The sequence below is a fragment of the Candoia aspera genome, chromosome 4, assembly GCF_035149785.1.
Source record: "Candoia aspera isolate rCanAsp1 chromosome 4, rCanAsp1.hap2, whole genome shotgun sequence".
NCBI classification, from domain to species: Eukaryota; Metazoa; Chordata; class Lepidosauria; order Squamata; family Boidae; genus Candoia; species Candoia aspera.
Window position 1 is genome coordinate 1,353,758 of NC_086156.1, and position 24,296 is coordinate 1,378,053.

At 56.5% G+C, this 24,296-nt stretch overlaps 1 protein-coding gene across 1 annotated transcript; it reads left to right on the top strand.

Annotated features, from left to right (window-relative positions):
• The first annotated feature begins 1,547 nt into the window (after window positions 1-1,547).
• CSPG5 (chondroitin sulfate proteoglycan 5) lies at window positions 1,548-22,858 on the top strand. Its single transcript, XM_063303226.1, has 5 exons — window positions 1,548-1,756; window positions 3,190-4,720; window positions 8,750-8,938; window positions 18,070-18,142; window positions 22,291-22,858. The coding sequence occupies exons 1-5, from the start codon at window positions 1,684-1,686 to the stop codon at window positions 22,450-22,452; spliced, it is 2,028 nt and encodes a 675-aa protein (XP_063159296.1). The 5' UTR covers window positions 1,548-1,683; the 3' UTR covers window positions 22,453-22,858.
• Window positions 22,859-24,296: the final 1,438 nt, after the last annotated feature.

Genomic DNA, 24,296 nt, shown 5'->3' on the forward strand with positions numbered 1-24,296 from the left:
TCTCATCCTGTGTTAGCAGCTGTGCACACGCACACTCCCCCCCCCCCACCTGCAAAAGCATATTCTGCTTGGCCCTGTTGGGCGGGATCGGTTCCACAGAGACAGCAAGAGCTAATGGCAGCCAGCTCAACTTCAACCTCCCCAGGCCCAGAAAGCAGCGCAGGCACCTCTCACACAACGCTCATGGTGGAGGGCCACTGTTGGGAAAACGAGCAGGAAACTGGCACATGCAGCCCACAGGTCCCTGTGTGGGGGGCTGGGCCAAACCAAAGCAGAAAGCAAGGCTCCAGCGGTGCGCATCATGGCTGGTGATGCGTTTCTGGAGGTGGTAGTTTCTGTAAGGGAGATGGATTGGGAATGCTGTGCCACCAGAGCATCGTGGGCTTTGGAGTTGCTTGCTGGCTGATCGCCCTTAAACGGCTGGACACAGTTACTCTACTGTGGCCCAACGGCATTCACAGGTCGCACTAGACCAAGGTTGGCTGAATAAACTGCAAGTGGCTGAGTTCACACAGGAACACTGAGAGCATGAGAGGCCCCTCCAATGTTTCTCCACCTTGTCAACTTTAAGACACCTGGACTTCAACTCCCAGAATTCCCCAGTCAGCTGAAGTCCACTATCTTAAAGTTGACAAGGTGGAGACACACTGGCCCCACCACTGAATCTGGCCACGGGCCCACACAGGCAGCAATGATGGCACAGGGCCACCCCGCAGCTCACTAGCCTGGAACAGGTTGCTCCCCAACTCTGTGGGGCAGCGAACCCTAAACCTAACCCTTGGATCAGGCCTGGATCTCCCCGCTTTTGCTTTGGGGCCGAACAACCCCGCCCTGAGCTGAAAGGCCAGAACGCAGCGCCCCCCCCCCGTGCGATCAGTTAGGGGTGACCAGGCTTTGCAGCCCCGGCCCCGGCCCGTCCGCTCTGTCCACATACAGCCTAGCCACGACTTACGCGGGGTTGAGGCCGCCGCATCCGAGGGCTCCCGAGCAAAGAGCCTAGGAGTCCTGCGGCCCGACGGGACGGGCGCCGCTCTCCCCGGAGCCGGCGGAGCTGCTGGCAGGGGCGGCCCGGTAAGCCAGCACCCAGCCGGGGAAGGGCGCAGCGCAGCCCACTCCGCAGGTCTCCTGCAGCTGAGGGACTCCAAGGCCCATCTCCAGCGGGGCTCGGCCCCGCGCCCCCCTTCCCGCCCAGCGCGCGGCGACCCGACAACAGCCCCCGCTCCGGCTGGCCGGGGATGATGGGCGTGGGTGGGGCGCTGCTGCGGGGGCGCTCGCCTTCCTCCCCTCCCCCTTCCCGCGGGCGGCGCCTCCTCCCCCTCCCCTCCCCTCCCCTCCCCCCGCGCCCAAGCGCCGCCCCCGCCCCGCCCCGCCCCCGCCCCCCCTCTCGCGGCGGCGGCGGCGGCGGCGGCGGGCTGGGCGCTCGGGCGCTGCTGCTGGAGGCGAGGCGGCGCGGCGCGGCGCGGCGAGGCGAGGCGGAGCGGCGGCGGGAAGATGGGGCGGCGGCGGCGGCGGGCGCAGCGGCGGAGCGGCGGGGCGGCGGCGGCGGCGGCGGCGGGGCGCTGATCGCCGGCGCGGGAAGCGGGAGGGGGCGCGGTCGGTCCGGCGGGCGCGCCATGCCGCGGGGCTGAGCGGCGGCCAGCGAGCAAGCGAGCCGGGAGCCTCTGCCGGAGCCGCGGAGCCAGAATGGGGCGCCCGCTCGCCGCGTCGGGGACGCCCCCCGCCGCCCTCCTGCTGGCCCTGGCGGTGCTCCTGGCGGGTAGGTGGGCCTGCGGGGGCCGGGCGGGGACCCCTCCGCGACCCCCGACCCTTCCCGCGGGCGGCGAGGGCGGGGCGGCGTCGCCAAAAATGCGGGCTGTGGTCGGGTTGGCCCCCTCCCTGGCCCGCTTCCATTTCGGGCTCCCTTGTGGGCGAGCCCCGTTCGGGAGGGAGACTAGAGCGCGGAGGAGGGGGGGCACTGGGTAGTTCTCACCCGAGACACGTGTCCCGAAATCCACACGCCGGCTGCCCCCCTGCCCCGGCTCCTTGGCGAGGGACCTGCGGAGAATCCGAGCCCGGGCGATTCCTTCGCGAGCGGCCGGAGAGATGCGTCGGGGGTGGGGGGTGGGGAGACGCTCAAAATGCGGTATGCCCCCCCCTCTGGGAAAGCCCTGTTAAAAACGGAAGAGGCTGCCGGAATCCCACGGCTCTATTTGCTCCCGGTGCGGGTGGCGAGAACGGAGAGCCCCCGGGTTGAAGGTACCACAGATAAGGACCCTCCGGCGGGGGCTGGGCTGGGCGTCACGCGTGGAAATCATGGAATTTCCAGATGGGCCGTGGAAGCGGCCCCCCCCCCGTTCTCCTCCTCAAAGGACGAGGTCCGGCCATCTCCCAGCCTGGCGCGCCTCAAATCTGCTGGGCTACAAATCCCATCATCCCCAGCCAGGACAGCCAAGGGCGGCCGGCCACTCAGCCGGGGCCAGCGAATGCAGTCGCCAGCAATTGATGGGCGACAGAGCTCGATCTTTCAGAACTGGCGGGAGGGGCCAACCTAGGGGGTTGGCCGGGGCCCTTTGGGCGGCTTTCCCAGGAATGTGTTCCTGGCCATGGGCAGAAAATGATCCCCCAGCCCGGCGCCCGCCCCGCTTTCGTTCCGCTGGGCGCTTATCTCGGGCTTGGCTCTTTGGGCCAAACCCGGGAGGGGTCTCCTTTGAAGAAGCCAACTGTGACCTGTATTTTGGGGCAGGGGAGCAGCTAGCCTGCTTGCTCCCCCACCTCCAGCGAAAAGACCCCCAGAAAGGGGGGGAGTGGCCCCAAAACGGAGGGCACTTCTGCAGGTGCCCATCCCCCTCGCGGCAAGCGCCTTCCTCCCTCCCTCCCTCCCTCGCAGACACACCTCCCGGGGATTAATTCTGCTTTACTACGCTCGGAATGAGGGGCGAGAAGAAAAAGATGAATCAGGCGGAGGGTGTGTGGGAACCGAGGGGCTGCTATTTTTGCCACGGGAACTGCCGCGCAGGCAGGCAGGGGGGCTTTTTCCTCCCCTCCTCTCACTGGGAAAAGCCCGTTGGGTTTCCGGTCGGCCGCGGGGGTGCCAAGCGGGCTTCGGAGGTGGGGAAGCGCCGCCAAGGGCCGCAGGGACGTGCCGCGGGCAGCTAGGGGGAGGCTCCCCACGTGCCCGCGCTCAGACGTGTCTGGTTTTCTTCCCTCCAGCCTCCGAGCCCCGTCCGAGATTCCCAGGAGGCCCCACTGCCCAGGGCCCCCCCTGGAGGAGCAGCCAAGGGCCCGCCACTCTCAGCAGCCAGGCCCCGGCGAAGGAGCTTCCGGCGTCCCCCGGGGAGAGCCCTTGGTCGGGGGGCAACGCCTCCGCGGGCGAGGCGCCCTTCCTGCAGGCAGCCCGGGCGAAGGAGTCCCAGCTGGTGCCCCCCGCTCTGCCCCGCGGCGGTGCCAGGAAGGCGACGGGCGAAGGCGGCCCGGGGGATCCGGCGGCCAGCAGCTTCCCTGAGCGGGCGGAGGGAGAGGAAACCCGGCCGGGTCTCTGCCCGGGCTGCTCCAGGAGGACGACTCGGGAGATGGGCGAGACGGATCCGGCCAAGGATCCCGGGGAAGCGTCCTCGACCGCCACCCTCTCAGCTCAGCCGGGCCGGGGAGAAGACGGGCCGTGGAAGCTTCTGGACAGAGGCAAAGCGGGGCCGGGCAGCCCGTCCCCCGCCGCGGGGAGCCAGGAGGACGCGGGGAGCGGCGACCCGCACGCCAAGGCGCCCCCCAGCCCGGGACGCTTGGGCGAATGGGGCACCGCGCTGCCCCCCCTCGACTTCGACCCCGAGGCCGGTCTGGCGGGGGGCCCCCTCCTCAGCCGCGACTCCGCCGAGACGGACCTGCTGCTCGACCCCGCTGGAGCCCCCACGCGCGGCCACCCCTCCCAGGCCCTGGAGGGAGCCGGGGGCGCCCCGGAGCAGGACCTGAGCCCGGAGGAAGAGCCCCCGGAGCTGCGGGTGGGCTCCTCCAGCCGCTCCCCGGCGGAGGGGGCGGAAGGCGGCCCCGAGTTGACCCGGCCGGACGCCGAGGGCCCCCGCTCCGTGGTCCCCACCGCCCTGAAGGCTGCCCAGGCGCCCAGGCCCTCCCCGGACCCCTTGGCCTCCGAGATCATCGACGTCGACTACTACGACCTCTTCGACGGGGGCGGCCTGCGCGGGCCGGGCTCGGACTCCACCAAGAGGAAGCCTCCGGAGGAGAAGGGGTTCCCGTGGGCCTTCCGGGACCTCTACGACGACTTCACCCCCTTCGACGAGTCGGATTTCTACCCCACCACCTCCTTCTACACGGACGGGGATGAGGACGACCTGGAAGAACCGGAGGAGGACGAGGACGAGGAGGAGGAGGAGGAGGAGGGCGGCGGCGGGCCGGCCCGGGGCGGGGTGGAGAGGGGGGGCTCCCGCGGCCCCACGCTGGCCACCCCCAAGGTCCAGGGAGCGGAGCCCACCAGCCGCCGCTACATCCTCCCCCCGCTGCAGACTTTTGTCGTCTCTGGGGGCGGCGGCGGCATGGCCACCCCCAGGCCCCCTCCGGTGGGACCCGGCCGGGAGGCGAGCCTGCCCGCGGCGGGCAGCGAGAACGGCACCGAGTGCCGGAGCGGGTACATCCGGCACAACGCCTCCTGCAGGTCCGTGTGCGACACCTTCCCCAGCTACTGCCACAACGGGGGGCAGTGCTACCTGGTGGAGAACCTGGGCGCCTTCTGCAGGTGAGGCGGCGGGGAGGGCTGGGCGGGGGCGCACTCTCGGCCCGGTTTCGGGAAGTGCCTCGTCGGAGGCCGGGGCTGGGCTCCCCCTGCAGCAGGACGGGGTGGGCAACGTGGAGGGCCCTCTTTCAAGTCGGAGAAGCTGGGAGGGCTCTTTTTAAGCACCGTGCGTGCTGCGCACACGCACACACGCACCCCTTTGCTGGTAAAATGCCGGTTCAGCCCACCCTTCCCGAGCGAGTTCTCCCTCTGGCCTGAGGCGCGCTCCGAGACGCCTCCCTCCCGTTTCACAGGGCACACGCCCCCCTTGTGGGGCTGCCGGGCCGATCAAGCCCCGAGCTGGAAGCAGCGCGGGCCCCGCAGCTGCGGGAACCAGCCGAGAGCGGCGGCGGGGCGAGACCCTCAGTGCAGGTGTTGTGGGGACAGAAAGACTGGGTGCTCGGGACCCCGAAAACGCCCCGCAAAGAGTCCATAGGTCGAGTCATGGCAAATGGACCTCTTTCTTTTTGGTAGAAGCGTTTCGCTGCTTGGACAAGCAGCGAAACGCTTCTACCAAAAAGAAAGAAGTCCAGTTGCCATGACTCGACCTACGGACAATTCCACCTGGATGACTGGGAACCTTCATGGACACCCTGCAAAGAGGAGGCCCTTTGGGCTGAGCGGAAATGAAAGGCGTCCTGCTCAACTCCCCGTGTGGAGAAGAGACTCCCAGGAACGCTCAGCACATGCTCAGGGGTACTTCTTCGCAACATGCAAATAGGCCGCGTTGCCTCGTAGCAGTTTCTTTGATGAGGGCTGCTAACTGAGTATACTTAAAAGGAGAAGAATGAGGAGGCAGGTGGTGGGTGGGAATGAATCCCTGGCAGGGCAAGGCAAGCTTTGGAGTTGGGGTCCTTCTGCAGAGGAAGAGTGAGCCCCGCCACCCGCCTGCTCCTTCTGCGATCGATCGAGGGATCCTTTTACACCCACCTCCCCTTTGCAGGTTCAGTCCCTTGAACCCAGGGCCACCACAGGCGGCTGCTTTCAAGCCATCTCAGAAGCCTTCCTGCTTCACTTCGGGACTCTTGGCCCTGTGGGAAAGCAGCCCGACCCCCCAACTCCCATTGCCTGGCCCCAGCCACAAGGTGGCCCCTCCCCCCAGCCGTGGGAGCCCGGTGTGTGGAGGGGGGAGCAGCCTGCACCCCTCGTGGACCCCCCAGCTCAGCCCTTTCTGCAACCCCCAGAGCGCCCCGCCCTGAGACTGTGTGGCTGAAGTGGGGCAGCAGCCGGTGGCTGAATCAGGGAGAACCCTTTGCCAAAGTGATCCTTGAGTCAAAAGAGGTGGGGGGGCAGGCATTTGATCCCACCCCCCAATGACAACCCCTTATCTCAGTTATCCTGCTTTTACCCTCTGCCAGTGAAAAATGGACCCTAAAAAGCAGTGGTTTTGATTCCCCCCCCAACAACCCTTATCATTTAAAGGGCAACTTTAAAAACACACAGTAGCTGCCCCGTATTTCTGCTGTTCCCTGGTCCCGGACTGAGTGGGCAGGGAATGATGGGGATTGTAATTCCAAACATTTGAAGGCACACACTTCCCACAGTCCCTCTGGACTACAAACCCCATCTTCCTCTCCACCAGACCTGCCAGTGGGAGATGATGGGAGGTGCAGGCCAACACCTCTGGCGGGAGATGGACATCAGGGCCCCCCTGTCACTCCCGCGGGACCTTTTGGACACCCTCCCCAGCTTGGAGCTTATGCTTTTCCCCCAGGCAGGCTCCCTCACATCTGCTTTGGGGGGCAGCCCCCCCGCCCCAATCTAGAGTCAATACGAAGTCTTCAAAGCTCCGTGCATTTATCCAACCCTTCTTTGAAAACCACTGCCTCACCTGGTGGCCATGAGTTCCACAGGTCCGAAAGGTCCCAGAGTGGGGGAAGGGAGGCAGATGGTGCAGAGCACCTCCCCCCCCCCAGCTGCTCCAGGCAGAATTAGGTCAAAGCAACACCCAGAGGCCCCTCCCCCACTCATCCCAAGCTGTAGATCAGCCGGGACACCCATCAGGAAGTCCCTTGCTGCTGCCAGCTGTGGAACAGGCCCCAGATCCCCTTGGGTATCCTGAAGCTGCTGCCAGGGGCAATGGGTGTTGTAGTCCAGTGGGTCGGACAGCCTGACGTTGGGCCAGTCAAGCAAGCTGGGTTCTCTGCCATTACCCAACCCCATCTTGGCCAGTTGCCTTTGCACATCTTGTGGCGGGGAGTTCCGAATGTTTCATGTAGCTGTCCTTCCTTTTCTCTGACCAAGCCCAAGTGGGAACAAAATGAGAAAGGGAGGAAATTGCTCCCTGGCCCCTTCTCCAAAAGGCCGGCTGTTTAACGCCCCATGCCCCCAGACCCACAAGGCACTCGGACCCTCAGATGCTCCCTCTCCACCGCAGGGGCTGAGTTCTGGCTTCTGGGCAGAGTGGCTGTGTGCTACTCGGGGACTTTTCTCTAGCACACTGCTTTGGGGCTGTGGGAGTTGGGGGTGTCACACCCGTCCCCAGCCTGGTGTCCTCCCCAGAGTCATGGAACTGTAGAGTTGGAAGGGCCCATGAGGATCATCTAGTCCACCCTCAGCCGGGGGGGGGCAGGAAAAGCAATTCATCAGTCCAGCCCCTCCCTCAAACCGCCAGAGGTGGAGAGCCTGCAGCCTCTGTAGGAAAACAGGTCTTACCACCTGAAAGTTTTCCTTACGTTTGAATGACTCCTGGGCAGCTGCAACTTACATTGTACCTGTTACATCTGTTTGGACTACGAGTCCCATAACCACAGGCTGCAGGGCCCCCGGCTCCCATCACATCTGGAGGTTGCAAGATTGGAGGAGGCTGGGTGTGGCAGAGAGGAGGAACTGGGCTGGGACAACACTCCCCCGCCCCTGAAAGGAGATTTTGGAGGGGGGGTGTCCCAGCCAGTTCCTCCTCTCTGCCACACCCAGCCTCCCCCAATCTTGCAACCTCCAGAGGTGCGCCTCGAGTTCACTGGAAGTCTCAGGCACATCATGTTCACCAACATCTGTCACCAGCACTGGGATGCTAGGACTGGCCTACCTTCAAAGGGGGATGTGAAGGGACCGCTGCGGTTTCCTGCTGAAATGCAGGCTGTTCCTGCTGCTCCCAGGCAGAGCTGGCTCTCACACTGGGGGCAGCTCCATCACGGGGACCTGCGGGTGAGAAAGAGCCACCCCCGGAAGCTGAAAAGGCCTCCCTGAACTTTCTAAAGCATCTGCATCAGCTTAAAAGCCATCAGATTTGAGGAGGCACAGGGGTCATTCTCAAATTCAAACTCACATAACTTTATTACTGCTATACAGCCGGAGAACAGTGACATAAAACCTAAAAAGTGTATCATTTTACAAGTTGTCTGTATAAATATAACAAGGAATAAGAGTGAAATATAGAATCTAAAATTACAGGGATAAAAAAGTGTATAGATTTAAATAATAGTAGTAATAACAATCATCCTACAGTAATTTGAATTTCAGATCAGTCTCCTTTTCCACATCAAGTTCTGCCCTGCATCTGTCTCCTGAGCATAATAATCCTGCTCCTTTGTAGGAACCCTGGAAAATGTGTAAGAGGCACTTTTTGCCCCTGAAGACGTTGCAGGAGGAAAGCCACTTTAGTCTGTGGAGGCCAAAAATCAGGAGGAGCTCGCTAGAGCCTTTTCCAACTCTCCGATTTTATTAAAAAGCAGACACTTTTCATGCATCTCACAAAAGCTGATGCCTTTAATAAAATGTATTAGTTGGAAAGGGTGCTACCAGACACCTCCTGATTTTTTAATACGGAAAAAGTTCAGCCTCAGCTGGCATTTCCTCTGGCAGTAGTCGCAGGCAAGCTAATCACATCTCTCTGCAGGATCTGTTCCTAAGGTAGACTGCATCCTCCCATGGAGGCTTTGTTGCCTCTCTAGTAGAGGGAGGGAGCAGCGGTGGCACTGCAGGGCCCGTTTGGCTTCTGCAGAGGGCCAGGCCAACCTTTCGCTGAGTGGCTCTCTGTCCCTCCTGCCGCAGGTGCAACACCCAGGATTACATCTGGCACAAAGGGATCCGCTGCGAATCCATCATCACCGACTTCCAGGTCATGTGTGTGGCCGTGGGCTCGGCGGCCCTCGTGGTCCTGCTCCTCTTCATGATGACCGTTTTCTTTGCCAAGAAGCTGTACCTGCTCAAGACGGAAAACATCAAGCTTCGCAAGAGCAAGTGAGTGGGGAGGAGGGAGGGAGGGAGGGAAGGAAAAGGGGTCTCCCTCTGGCAAAAATCCCCCCCAGACTACTTTCCAGAGCCTTCCCTCATTCAATGCCCTACAAACAGTGGATCCAGCTCCCATCATCCCCAGCTGGCGTGATCAGTTGGGTCCAGATGTCTGATATTAATAAAGCCCCTGTCCTTCCTTTTGGCGTATTGGAGCTCTGTTGAGTGACAGCAGAATTATCAATATCAGCGTTCCTCAACCCTGGCAACTCTAAGATGAGTGGACTTCAACTCCCCAGCCAGCCAACACTGATGGAGAATTCTGGGAGTTGAAGTCCACTCATCTTAGAGTTGCCAGGGTTGAGGAATGCTGACTGGCAGCAACACCCCACTGGGAGACCAGCTCCAAGGACCCCCTGCCACGCAGCCGGTTGCAGTGACTGCACATTTGCAGGGCTTCCAGATTGGGAAGGCCGACCTGGATGGCTCCTCTCGTTGAGTTCGGCCCTTCTGCCCTGTGGGGTGCCCCAGAGCACAGCACCCTTCTTCCTTTGTCTACCAGACTGCACTGGAGAGGCTCAGCAGCTGGATTTGGGCCTCTGATCGATGACATTTGGCGCCTCTTTTATGACGTGGCCTTGAAAACCTCCAGAGAGTTAGGGTGGACTTCCCACTGCAGTGTCAGGCTGGATGGGATGAACGTGCCCTGAGGTTCTTCCAATGCAAGCATTGACAGGCTCTTCTGTTGCACGAAGGCCGTGGCCGTGTTTCTGTATGACAGTCAGCCATTGTGTAAGTTGATCAGTTGTGGCTTAGCATGTGGCCAGAACCCAGCCAGTATGGTTTATCAACCGTGGCTTACGTCTTCATGAAGTGGGTTGAAGCACCACTGTTGTAGATTATTTCCCAAACCCCGCCTTGGCTTAATCTCTGAACACAGCCGAATCACCGGAAACCTTGTCATTCCCCATAAGCTTTCCTGAGTTGTTTCCAGACGCTGAGAAATGTTTTATGTGCTGGATCTCAGCCCGCGCCCGCTGGCCGCAGAAAAGAACAGCATGTGTCTGCTGTGCCATTGGGAATGTCGGTCTCAGAGGAGCTGTGCCCATGGATAAACAGAGCAGACGACATCAGCTTTTCCATAAGTGTGTAGGCTGGATGCCCTTGAAGGCAGGCATCTCTGGCAGCGCCAGTATGTCGGGGTCCCTGCCTGGATTTGGCGATCCACTTCAGCCTCCAACTTTCCGCTCTTCTTCAGCACTGGGCTTGATGCAGCAGAAGGCCCTCGGATACAACTTGGCTAGCTCAGAACTTTCTTGCAGAAAGACGGGAGGCTTAAGCTTAAGCATAGATTTGGCACGCCAGCGCAGATTCTGCCTCGGATCTCCAGAGCTGATCCTTGAAGCTCTTTCCTTCCACCTTTCTGAGTCAACAGGTTCCTGGCCTCTCCCTTGGATGGCCTTGGGAAGTAGCTGAGAGGTTTGCTTGTTTAACAGTGTTTCTAGTGGCCCCAGTCTCAGAGGGTGCTGGGTGGCAAACAGAAAAAAAAAAGAAGCAAAATCTAATATAATGAAATGGACACAATAAGACAGTAAGTCATGAGAAACTATTAAGGTGTTAAGCGTGCTGTAGCACTCCAGCGGAGTGGTCATCAAAGCTGTCTGCAGGGCATTCTGGCCCAAGAAGGGTTGTCACTGGCACACCAGTCTGCTCATGGCTCCCACCTGCTGTTTTAGCAGGAGCCTCGAGTCCAGGAGGACCTCCGAGTTACAAATCACCTCATTTGGAGGAACAGGACCCTGGGGTGGTGTTAATAAGATGCCCTGATGTTTATTGGCAAACAGCATCTCTGTTTTGGTGGGATTTATTCTAAGCTTGTTTTGCCTCATCCGGATTCTCACTGCTTCTGGGCACCACTTTAGGACTTGGGTGGCATCTCTAGCTTGATCTGGGCTGGTGATGTAGAACTGAGCATCATCAGCATATTGATGACACCTCACTCCATACCTATGATGTCCTCTCTTAAAGGTTCTAAGTAGATATTAAAGAGCATCAAGGAGAGCCTCCAAGGTCCCCACACTGCAGGGCTCAAAAACTTCTCCCCCAGCACCACTTACTGGACACACCCATTCAGTGCAGAACCTGTAAAATGATGCCTCCAACTCTCAATCCTTGTAGGTGGCCCAGAAGGATACCATCGATGGTATCAAACACCCCTGAATTCTAACAGAACCAGAAGGGGTGTGCTTGCCACTTCCAGGTCCCAACAAAGGTCCTCCACCATGGCAACTAATGCCCTTTTTGCTCCATGACCAGGGTTGAATCCTGGGTAACAATGATTCCTTTTTGATCCTCTGTAGTTGGTTTCACCCAAAAGAGGGTGTGAAACCCCCTTCTTCAAAGCTGGTGGCATTACACCTTTTCCCAAGGAAGCAACATCTCCTCTAACCAGCTGCTCATGCCCTGTCTGGCTTCCTGAAGGAGCCAAGAAAGGCATGGAATTAGTCTGCTGGTGGTGAGACTCAGGCTACTGAGGACCCTGTAGACTTCTCTACTATTTTAAGTTCAAAAGAATCCCAGATTACCGTGGAAGGTGCTACCTTCCCCCCACAGTGGATGCTGTCCAACTGACATCTAACCCAGAGTGCATACAAGCCACCTTACGCCCCATGAAAACCTGCAGAATCATCTGGGGTGCCTGTAAGGGTCTTGTTTCCTCCATCTTTCCCTGAAAGGGACCCAAGTGATCCGGAACAAAGTCAACAGGGTGAGAATCTGTGGATGGAGTAAGTGCAGAGAAGAATCGGCAGCTTGACAAGGAAACGATCTGACCACGACAAAGCACTGGTCTTAATATCCTCCTCCTCTGCTCCAGAATAGGCCAGACTTAGCATGGGCTGGAGCTACATGGCCTATCACGGTCGCTTTGCAAGCCCTGAGCTTGCATGCTAGGCCAGACGCCTCCCATGGGGCCTGGAGATCTGCTACACCCACCCTGAGAGAAGATCCAGGAGTTTGTGGAGGGCCATGGCTGCACCACCAGCAGCCCTGATGTCAGTGCTGCCCCGTTCCACGCAAAGGCACTCACGTCTGGCCACCTCCAGGGCAGCGCTCCCTGCCGTGCACAATCTCACATGCTATCGCAGTCACCCTCCCTCCCTTCTGACCCTGGTGTCAGGACTGCTGCAGGACCTGAAATCCAATTTCGGGCTAATTTCACATGAGGTGACATCCCCGTCTCCACCGTCACTGAATTGCTGATGAATGCAGTCTTATTGTGGACAGACCTGGTGTTTACCGGCGGTGGCTGGAGACCAAGCTGTCCGTGCATTTGCTCCCTGGGGCCCAGATCAGAGGTGCCCTGGGGCCCAGACCTGGCTGAGAAGAAGGGGCTGCACTGGCACTAGGTCCTGCTTCTCTTGGGACAATGTGTCCAGGGTCCCCACCGTCTCTCTCTCTGCCCATCGTGGTCCCAATTTGACCACCTTCTCCAGAGACCAACGACGATGGTCCATCCCTTCCTGTCCTAGTCTGTCAGGTGTCTGGTATCACCTGTCATGGGCGAATACGTCTGCTGGCCCGGCCCAGAACTCCCGCTCTGACATATGCCCGTTCTCCTATCTATCCCCCCGTCGGCTCCTCAGTCACATCCCATTCACACTTACCCTTCGTGTCCCCACCTATACAGTATCTGATCCTCTTCTGCCTTCCTGGGGAGTCACGAAGCTGGGGGAGCTCCCTGCCCACTCCTCTCATGCTGGAGGGAGCCACCTCAACCTTCTCCTGCCTAACACCCAGGGAGCGTGTCTTTATGGTCCGTACCGGCCTGGGCTAGCCCGATCCTAAACAGGTCCTCCGAGACTGCCAAGAGACGCTGAATGTAGGCAGGCACATCCGCAGCCCTCCCTTCGGATTCTGCCTGTGGTTTCGTCTGGGCTCCTGCCTCGCTTTCTCTGACACCAAAACGGCACCAAACGGGTCTTTCTCGGGGTTCTTGGCTGGGTCCAAGGATCAGCTTTAGTCTCTCAGCTTTGCTTCCACTGCCCTTCCCATCACCGACATTCTAGTGAATACATGTAGGTCTCGACTTATGACCATTCTTTAGCAATTGTTTGAAGTTACGACGACACTGAAAAAAGAGAGCTATGGCCTGTCCTCACACTTAGGACTGTTGCAGCATCCTTGCGGTCACATGACCAAAATTCAGGCACTTAGTGACCAGCTCATACTTACAATGTCTGCAGCATTCTGGGGTCTTGTGATTGCCATTTGCAACCTTTCCAGCCAGCTTCCAACAAGCAAAGTCAGTGGGGGAAGCCAGATTTGCTTAACAACTGTGGTGATTTGCTTGTTGATCGCAGTGATTCACTAACAACCGCTGCAAAAACGGTCGTAAAATTGGATGTGACTCATTTAGCAACCACCTCACTTAGCAATGGAAATTCCAGTCCCAATTGTGGTCGTAAGTCGAGGACTACCTGTATGGCAGCTGTGCCTCACCCACTTCATCCTCCTCTGAGAAGTGCCCTCACTTCCAAAGAGCAGATCAGTCCCTCTCCAAGGGCCGAAGGAATTTCCATCTCCTCCTTCCGTCTCTGACTGCTCTGGTGGAGATGGTGATGGACGCCTGTCATCTTCGCCTTTCAGGGACCTCTTGTGGGGGGCACCAGCAGTCCTGTTCTGGCCCATCCTGCCGGGCTCCAACTTGCTCCGGCAGGCTGCGTTCTCTGGAGGCAGAAGGGACCTTGCAGAAGCGTTTCCGGGGGAGTAAATGTGACGTTGGTCCTGGCTTGGCTCACAGGCCCTCCTTCCTTCTCCATCCTCCCAAAAATCAAAATGGCATCGTACAGTTGAAGCCACAGCCCCTGGCTTCCCTCTCCCGTCCCTGGCCTTCGACCTTCATTACGCTTTCTGTCGCCAGCATCTTCCGAGCGTCTCAGTTCCACATTCTGCCGTATCACGCCCATTTCCACGCTCCTTCTCTGACCTTTCCCCAAACGACTGCTAAGCCACAAAGCTAAAACTGGCATACGATCTTCACCACCTCGATAACTCTGGAGCTAAAAAACGGGGGGGGGGGGGCTTAAAAAAAGCCTGATGTGAGCGTTCCCCTTCGCCCAAGGGCCGCTCTCCCTGCCTCGCCAGTCTCAGCCCTTCTACGCAGACAGAGAGGTTCGCAGGGCACGTGCCAGCGATGGAGGGGTCCCTGATGGTCCTCCCTGCTCAGGGCTCTGATTTATGGACGGACCTTCTGGCTGGGAAGGATGCCAGGTCGGTGCACCTGAGAGGGAATGGCTGTCCTGTTGATGGCTGGTTTGTCTTCAGGCTGTAAATTTCCTGGATAGACACCTTCCCCCCCCCCCCATGAAGGAGAAGAGGCGTAAAAGAGGAGCAGGCATGTGTCTGTTCCAGGAGACCATGCGCTGTGGCCAACTTGCGGGTAGCAGAAGTGGTAAAATGCCAGGTGGTTGCAGCCTGCCCAGGTTTGTCTGGCTGACCATCCTGGGTGTGGACTGTCCACCACATGGGGTGGCCCCAGATATGATCTGCCAGGGCTTGGCTTGTCCCAGCGTTGGGCACGTGGCCTCTGGAATTTGGGAGATGTCTGAAAACTCCAGACGTGGCGGCCTGCTCTTCTGGGGCAAAAAATAAGCAGCGTTAAGCCATCAAGTAAGCTTCACACCATTAAAATACACCCCCACCCAACTCTGGCTCTGCCTGTCCACACAACAGAGTCCACCTCCTCCTTGGAAAAATGTTGCCTGCTCTCCCAGGAGCGCCTGGTGTGGTGAGTAGGCTCATGCTGCGGCATAGTTCTGAATGGGAAGCTGTATTTCCTGTGCAGCACACAATAGCCTTTCTGCCTGTGGAGTGGCTCATGTGGGATTGAATGTGCTCATCCCTTGTGGGGGGTGTAGCTCCAAAGGGGCAGCCCATCTATACGAAGGAGGCTGGGCTGATGAACCCAGCCATCCGTAGCAGCTCCGAGGCTGTATGTCGCACCCTTGGCTGCGTCTCCCACAGAGAGCCAGAGACTCGGTCCTGCGTTTTAACTGTGCTGGCTTTCCTAATGCTCGTAAAATGCCCAGGAGACATCACTTTCTGGTGTGGCCAAGACAGGCATAAAACCCAGGATGCTGGTTAATTCTTGGTGGCTCAAGCTACCGAGAATTAACCAGCATCCTGGGTTTTATGCCTGTCTTGGCCACACCAGAAAGTGATGTCTCCTGGGCATTTTACGAGCATTAGGAAAGCAAGCACAGTGTTAGATACTGTCCCCAGGCCCGCAAGTAGGCTCTGTGTCACCCGGGGCAAACATGGATTCCGCACCCAGTTTGGTGCCCCCCCAGTGTGGCACCCGGGGCACATGCCCCGCTTGCCCCCACCCCCCATTGTGGCCCTGGCTGTCCTGCTTGTTCCTGTCCTTGTGTGACCTTGGTCTTGAACCCATGAGCCCCCTCTTTCTACCTGCCTTCCAGCTCATTGTGAGCCATTCTGGAAAATTCACTCGGAGGTCCCCTTTTTTAATTTTGATGGTGAGAGAATCACGCCGGTCACTAGATTTGGGGTCTAGAAAAGCCGCAGCTTCCCGAGCCTTTTTTTTCTGGGTTCCTGAAAGAGAAAGCTGAGAAAGTTGATTGAAAAGGATTGAAGGGGGTAGGCAGTGTTATGCTGCTGGCTGTGGATGATGGGAAGGTGTCCAGAGGAACCGAAGGGTTCTAGCTTGGAAAGGCTTAAATGTTGAAAGCCGGAGATGTTGCCACCTGCTTGTTGGCTTCTGGGATCCTCATGGCGCTAAGCCCATATAACCCTCCCAGTTTCGGGGGGAGGATCTTTTGGTGCAGATGGGGAAAAGGCCCTCGTTCACATCCCAGATCTTCCCTCCTCCTGAGCCTTGGGGAGCAAACCAGCTCCTAAGTGAGCTATTAATTTCTGTTCTGCAAAGTGCCTTCCTAGTAGCCTCTGGAATTATCTGACAGCTTTAGGTGGCGTCGATGTTCCATTTTGCTTATGCCTCTAAATAAAACAGGCATGTGGCTGGGCTTATTGGGGTGCTGTCTGTTAAACAGCCAATTGTGATTTGTACTAATACTTAGGAGTCACCGGTGGCAGCAGCATTAAACAAAATGCACAACAGGGGTGAGTTTGCATTGGACAAAACTGTGATTCTGTCTTGGTGAGAATGCCGAGGCAGTTTTTCATATCTGGCTGGGTTTAGTGTGATTTCAAAGCTCCCTTGTTGCTAAACAACATCAGGACTGCCATGTTGGCTCCGAGAAGTCCATCAAAGCTAGTACGTAGTGCCAGTATCCGTAGCTAGATAGCTGCCCTAGGAGAGTTTCAAGTAAGGCGTGGCCTTCCATGTCGATACAAGGGACTCCGCAGCGGCCCCTCTTCCTGGGGGCCAGCAAGCTCCCCGTGTTGAAGGTGGGCTTCCCCAGAACTTGGGTGTGCTCACTTGCCTTCCAGCACAACCCACGCCAGAGCCATCCTCTCTTGCAAACAGCTCTGGAAGATGTGGGGTACCCCACACCCTCTGTTCCCCACCCCCAGCTTCCCTGCTCCACGCAGAAACTTTTTGGGTTGGGGGACCTGCCGGCAGCCTCCCTGCCCCTCCTGCTGAGACACCCCCCTCACATGTTGCAAGGGGGGGTGCAGGCAGGACTGAGAACTGCCATTGGCCCTCCTCTGATTGGGCCCCAGTCGGCAGGGGTCACCGGAGCCTCCTGCGTGCCCCCTCACCCTTTTCTTTCAGGAGTTGCTAACAGATGCAAATGAGCTGTTCCCCAGCCACCCCCCCAATGCACAACCACACCCGCCCCCCCTTTCCGGAGCCCTGGGAGATCTTTTCAGAGGGAAAGCTCAGCAGCTGCCCCTCTGCGAGGGAGCCTTGAGCCCAGCGGGAGCAGATGGTGCATTGTCCTTCAGAGGGGTGGGGTGGGGATGGGGGGTCTGGGAAGATTCCAGCACTGAGCGCTTTTGGGGTCACAGGTCGGGGAGGGGGAACAAAGCTGCCTGGCATGAAAATGCGCCCGCTTCCCACGATCACAGGGCAGTGGAGGAGGGCCTGTCCCCCTTCCTTGTCTTGAGGGGAGGGGGGTGAGTTGGGGGGGCTGAGAAGACCTGTTTGCCAGCAGAAGCCATTTGGGGCCAGTGAGGACTTTGATGCAGGGCTGAAGCTGCCTTGAGCTGATGTGGGCGGGTGTGGGGCTTAATTCATGCCCTGATAAACGAAAGAATTTTTTAAAAACCCCACTGGGTTGCCAGGACAAAACGTTTCCTTTGAAACTTGCAAGATTCTCCTAAAAACGGGACAGGAAAGAGACCCTGGAAAGTTCCAAGGTGGAATTTGAGAAAGATCTTGTCTCCTCCAAATGTATTCCTTTATTTACCTATTTTGTAAAGCAAGCAAGCTTCAGTACATATCTTTCTTGATAGTTATTACATCGGACCATTATTATTCTCCTTCTACAATTAAAACATCAGTTAAAGGAGATTTTGGCTAATTGCAGTTAAATTTAATTTTTTAAAAACAAATTATAGCGAGTTAAATCAACGTGAATGGAAGAGAAGCCCAGGCACAGAAAAGGGGGTGAAGTTGGAGGAGTCAGCGTGAACGGCTCAAGAGGAATAAAGCTTTGTGCGTGGGGTGCAGATTTCTTGGCGATAGCCCAGAAGATAAATGGTTCTACCAGGAGACTCCAGGTTGGAAAGGAAAGGAGAGGAAGAAAGAAGAAAAAGTGAGAAAGAGAGAAAGAAGAGAGAAAAAGAAAGGAAGAAAAAGAGAGAGAAAGAAAGAACGATTATAGTTCTTGGAAAAAAACTTCTGTGTACAAACATACGCACACACTTTCCAGCCCTGGGATCTCCTGGTGGTCTCCCACCCAAATAACAGTGGGCTTGACCCTTCTTAGCCTTCTGGGGATCAGCCAAGTATTGCCGCCTGCCAATTAAATGGCACAAAATGTTTGTAATTGAACAGCAGGCCTCCTGTACATGCTCAGAGGCACCCTCTTCTCAGGGCAATGCCCGTTTTGCCCAGGAAGGAGTCTCTCCTGGAAAGCGTGGCAGGATGCTTTTACAAGGACAATTCTTTCCACCGCTTTCATTCATCCTTCCGTTTTCCCTCCTCTTCCCAGATACCGAACGCCTTCGGAGCTCCACAACGACAACTTCTCCCTCTCCACAATTGCTGAGGGATCCCACCCAAATGTAAGGAAATTTTGTGACACCCTGTGTAACCACTCCCCCCACGCTCGCGCATTGGCTTACTATGATAACATTATATGTCAGGTAACGTGTCTTTTTCACGTCTCCCGCCCTTCGGCATGCCCCGACCCCCTGCGGCCTTCCCTGCCTCCCCCCCCCCCCGCTCCCAAGCATGCCAGGCCTCGGCTGCTGCGCCCTGCCCGCCCGGGGGACCTGGGAAGCGGGTCTCAAATGCGGCTGTTTGGGCTGCAGGCTGCTGGGTCTGGGCTGGTCCAAAAAGTCAAGATGGCCACGGTGCAATGGAAACTCCAATTGTGCATTTCGTTTATTATTTTATTTATTAAATTTGCACGCCGCCCGACTCCCAGGGACCCTGGGCAGTTCACCAAGTGAAAGTGCAGGAAATAATAACAGCAGGACAGCAGCACAACAGGGCGGGAGGGAAAGAGGGCAAAAACCGGCGGTAACAAGGAGGAGACCCCCTGCCCCCCCCCAAAGGCCTGGGCGAAGAGCCAGCTCTTCAGGGACTTCCAAAACTCCTGGTGCAGGATGGAGGACATCCAGCTCTCGCGAAGGAGCCGAGATCCAGAGGGCAGGCAGCTAAAACACAACCGGAGCGTCAACAGCACCATCACAGCCATTGCCTTGACTTTTGGGACCATGCCCTGCGGGCACCCACAGTGGGTTGCCTTACTGGATCGGGGTCCAAAGCCTGCTTCCCCTGGGTGACCCCCAGCTTACCAGGTCCCTGCATGGAGTCGGCAAGCGAGCACCGTGGCACGCCTCTCCCCTCTGTGTGTGTCCCCATCACTGGCTTCTGATGCTAACCTGATCTCCACAAATTACTCTTTCCTCTTTAACGCTGTTGGAGGTGGTGGCATCTTGACACCTTCTGGGGGTGTGCTCTTCTGCTGCCATTTGCCTGATGTGCAGAAGCCTGTCCTTTTTTCCTTCCCCAGTTTTCCCACACCCAGCTTCGTTCATCTGGTTTTAGGGGAACAAGAGAGTAAAATCCTTTCTCTGCATTTCTCCACCCTGTGCCCCGTTCTCGGTCTTCCCCACGTGCCGGAGATAATTCCTCCCCCCAGCCTGCCTTAATGCCAGTTACTCCATTGATTCAGGACGGAGCACCCCCTCTCGCCGGAGGTTTTAGGGCAGGGAACTGGAGCTGCAGAACAGCACTCCACCCTCTTCCTGCAGGGTTCACGGGAAGCCTCCCTGGGCTTTTTGCTTTGAGACACCTCATCAGCTGGCTTGGCACTCTGCACATGGCGAGTTGCTCTCATGGCTCCAGGGCTCCTGTGGCTCCAGGGCTCCTGTGTTGGTGATCCTGCTCCTGCATTAGACTGAGGGATAAGATCAAGATGGTTGCGGGGGAGGGAGGAGAAAAAAATGCACATTCTCCTTCCAAGTGGCTGTTCAGTCCCTGCTCAGCAGCCCTGTCCAGAACTGCTCCAGAGGCATTTTCTACTCTGAAAACAAATGCTGAGGAATGAAGGGCTGTGTGGCCAAACCCCCCTGTGGTCTCAAGCACTCCTCCCTAGCCAGGGGTCATCGGATGGGTCGGACTCCCCTCCTCGGTCTCTGAATTGGGGTCTCCCCGCAGCTTCCTCTGGATTTGCCTCTGCATTGCCGATCTCTGTCTGGGCTCCTCAAAGACATTCAGGGTTGCTGGAGAAAGCAAGATGTGACCCTTGGAGTCTAAAGTGGGATTTGCACCTCCCAGAGCCACCTTCCGATGTGTGGACTTCATCTCCCAGAATGGTCAGCAATGGCTGCGCTGGCTGGGGGATTCTGGGAATTGAAGTCTAAACCTCCAAAGGGCACCTGGTTTAGGGGGAGCTGCCCCAGAGCAGATGAAGGCCTCCTTTGCCATCACTGGTGGTGGTCAGCGCCTGGGTGAAAGTTGCTGATCTCCTGCTCTCTGCCCCTAAATCTTATTGGGGGGGAGGTTGGGGGAGTCTGCCCACTCCCTCTTAAAGTCTTCTCTGGCACTGCAGTCGGTCTGAGCCCCTTCCAGAGGGCCCATGGGTCTTCTCCCCTGGCTGCTGGCCTCCATCCTCCACCAAAGCTTGGGCTTGTCTTTCGTGGCCTGTGGCTGTTGGTATCTGACCAGCAGCCCCACTTGCCTGCTGGGTGAATGAGGAATTTGGGAGTGGGAGTGGGAGGGGGCTGGTGTGCGTTGGCTGCCTCCCTTCTCCACAGTTGCTGCTGCCCTAAGGAGGGGAGGGGAGGGTGCAGGGAGTAATGCGCCAACGCAGAGGCATGTTCAGAATCTCATTGGCACTCCCAAAAATGTGAGCAGCACTCCGTCACCAGGCTCCACCTTAGGGCTGTGCAGGGCTTCAGATTTGGTTGCAAAAAAGCGCTTTGGAGGCCAGCAGCCTGCAGCTCTTTAAAGCAGCTCCGTCTTTTCCTGGGAAAAGACAGAGCTGCTTTAAAGAGTTGCAAGTAACTGCTTGTTTGCCCTCTGAGGCACTTTTTTGGAATCTAAAGCAGAGCGCTGCCCACCCCTATGTTTTATTTTCTGTTTTAGCTCTGCAAAGGTATGCATTGACATGCATTGGCTTAATTTTAAGTATTTAATATCTGTCATTCTTTGATTTTATTTTTGAAGCCAACCAAGCAGTTTTCAGGGCAGGGAAGAAGTTAAGTCAGCAACCTGCCAGGCCTGCCCACTTGCTGGAGTGTACGAGGCCGTCACCATCGGAACAAATAAAAATAAAAGACAAGAGGCATCTAGCTTTTCTAGAAAGCACAACACATGTTTAAAAATTCCAAACGCTTCCCTCTTGAGTGAAAGGCAGACAAAGCTGCTAAACCGGGACTTGTGCCACATTTTAGAACTTGCCATCCAAATCACATGAGCAACAAAATCAGGTTTAGCAGCTTCCTTGGCCTCGTCTCCAAAGGGGCCCTGAGAGTTGCTCCTTGGGTTGATTGATCACAGCAGAGGACGGGCCCTGGGCAAAGTGGGTTTTGCAAAAGCGCCCTTGAAAAAGACATTTTCTCCAAAATCCACCAGGCCAAACAAATTCATTTTAATGATGCTTGGGATTCCTCCCTCTTTGGAGAGGGTGGAAAAGCTTTCCCCAGCTGCCTCTGTCCAGATGTGTGGGGGCAGTTCCTTTCATCTGGAGGAAGCTGGGCAGTGGGTCCAAAGTGTGTTCAATATTTTTAAATGTGTGTGGCCTATGTAATACATGCAGAAAAAGGCAGGTCTTTGCGCAGTGGTGGCCAACATCTTCACATTTTGGACACCTCCTCCCCTCCCCCATGTACACCCCTGGCTCACAAGATCTCATGCAAGAATTCATGGGATTTGGGACATTTTTAAAAAAATGATTTGAATCCAGTTTTCTGCATGAGGCTGGCCCCTGTGACAGTACCCAAAACGACTACGTGATGCCTTCTTCCTGAAGAGGTGGGTGATGTTCAGCCTGTCCTATGAAAGGCACCCACGTTCATACAGTACCTACCGGGATCTAGAGTCCTCCCTTTGATCGTGTGGCTGGTGGTCCAAGGTAGCTTGCTTGCTTCCATGGGCAAGTCCAGCCCAGCCCTGTTGGTGGAGCTTGGGGACAAACTGCAGGGGTGGTGCTGAGATTGTGGTACAAGGCAACCTCTTGGATCGGGACACTTCCCCACCTCAACTGCTTCCTTGGCACCTTCATGTCTGCTGAGAACAAGTATGGTGGCTGGGCAGCCTCGAGGGAACTGTGATCGTCAGGAGCCCCAGGTTCTGCTGTAGCTCATTTGCCCTTGTCCAAGATCAGCCGGGACCTTCAGGGCAACAGGCAAGGCTCCCCTTGAGCTGAGCTTGGCTCCTGGCCATTTCATGGCGGTGGCGGTGAAGTTTCCTTGCCAGCTAGGTGGGCTTGCCACCCCCTTCTTCCAGAATGTTTTTGCAACCTTCCAGCCCTGGAATTCCTCGGTGCTCCCTCACCCATGGATTAACCGGTCTGGACCCTTTTGGAAACCAGCTGAGGTCAACCGAGTGGTGTCTTCTGCTGAGACCTGCTAGAGGGGGATGGCTGAATCCGTTATGACCATTTGCACCCCCGTCTCCCCAGTTCATTCAGACGATCCCTGGAACTGACTTATTTTCTCTCTCCTGCTTCCTGCCCCTTCCCTCCCCCCCATCCATTTAGGATGATCCCAGTGCCCCTCACAAGCTCCAGGACCCCTTGAAATCCTGCCTCAAGGACGAGGAATCCTTTAACATTCAGAATTCCATGTCGCCCAAGCTTGACAACGGGAAAGGGAACCCAGACGACTCCGAAGCGAATAGTTTGCAGAACAACCTGACTTGAAGCCGGGGAGGAGCTGGAGAAGTCGACGACGCAATGGAAAAAAGGAAGAAGCGGATTTCGTGCACGAGAGCCATTTCCTCTTAGAGCGCATTTCTTGTCTTTGTTTGGTTTCCCTGCCGACTTCATAGCATGCTTTGATGTATTTTGTACAGAAAAAAAGAAAAGAAAGAAAAGGCAGAAGACGATCCTTGCAGCGTCCCCCCCCCAATGAATGGTGTGCATTGATTTCTTGGTGTGTCCCTGTCTGTATATATTGCCTGGGTTAGTTGGCTTCACCCCTTCCCGCCCCCTTCCTCTGCTGTGATTTCTAACACTTTGCTGCGGCTCAACTGACTTTTTTATTTGTACTTCACCCAGCCTTTTTTGAGAAATAAGTTTAAAAATGTGAAAAAAGTTAAGATCTTGAAATAATGATGATAATAATAATAATAATAATAATAATAATAATAAACATTTTTTTAAAGTTATCCTGCTGCCTTGATTTTTTGCTACTTAGGAATCTGGGGACCAGAGATGAAGGAGATAAGAAAGGTGGGCTCAAGGTAAAGCCATGAAGGAGGACGAAAGTTGATTGAATGGAGCAGTGACTTTAAGTTGTGTGGACTTCAACTCCCAGAATTCCCCAGCCAGCATGCTGGCTGGGGAATTCTGGGAGTTGAAGTCCACACATCTTCTGGGAGTTGAAGTCCGCGCATCTTCAAGTTGCTGAGGTTGGGAAATACCTGATTGGAGGAATTAAGCTTTAGGGGCCTTCCAAGTGTTTGGGACTTCAGTTCCCATCAGCAGCAAAAAAACTCAGTGGCAAAGAATTGTGGGAGTTGTAGGCTAAATAGCTAGGGGGCTCTGGGCTGCCTGTCCCTGCTTCTAGGGCCACAAAAGGCCCCATTGGCTCCCTTTGTCACCTGACACCTGCAGCTTTGGTACTGCCTTGGCCTGTGGCAAGAGCGCCTCCCAAGGGTAGCCAAACAAATGCTGCTGGCGCCCCCTTCTGGCTAGTTAATGGCATAGCGCAAAGAGGGTGTTAGATTCGGCTGTCTCGCTTCCCTTGCAACTCTTTCGGATTCAGCTCCTACGTGCTCCATCTTAAGGACCTCAGGAGTTGATGTCCACGGCACGTGAGGGCCTAGTCCAACTCCAATTAGCCATACTTGGCGAGTCGATTCGGGGGGATTTTAAGCCGGCACCACAAATTGCTTCCCTATCTGCTTCCCTATCGTTTCTCAGCAGCCCTGGCCGGACCGACCTGTCCATCTACGACCTTGTGCTCTTCTCACATGTTACCTAGAAAACGGCTGGAGGTTTTCTAAGGGATTCCTGGAATCCAGTTTTCCAGCACTTAAATGATTTCCCGCAACTGTCAGCGTTTTGCTTAAAAACGAAAAACAGTCCATGTTTCTTATCCTCAAGGGTCGAGCCAGCCGTCCTTCCTGAAATTTCGGAGTTCAAGGAGGGTAGGACCCCCCCGCCGCCCCCCCCTCGGTGACTGGGAGAGAGAAGGAGAAAAACCTCCATTTTCTCCTCTCTTTTTCTTTCCTTGCCAAAGACGTGCTGCAGCGGGAGCAGATTTACTAACATTGGTATAATTGCACTTGATATCATTTGCTCCGGTCTGTTTTGCTAAGAAATACTGATTTCGCTTACCGAGTTTCAGAAGGAAAGAGAAGGCAAGGGAGCAGTGGGGTTACAGCAGAGGTGGGTTATTTCCCTCTTCAAGCCACTGATGACCCCCTAGCAGAAACGCGCACACTTTTTCCCGAAAAGGAAAACAATAATCTCTTCCCCTGCTGTAACACAGCTGTGCTCCCCCCACGAAAGCAAAGTGGGACATGCGGAGATTCCAGAAA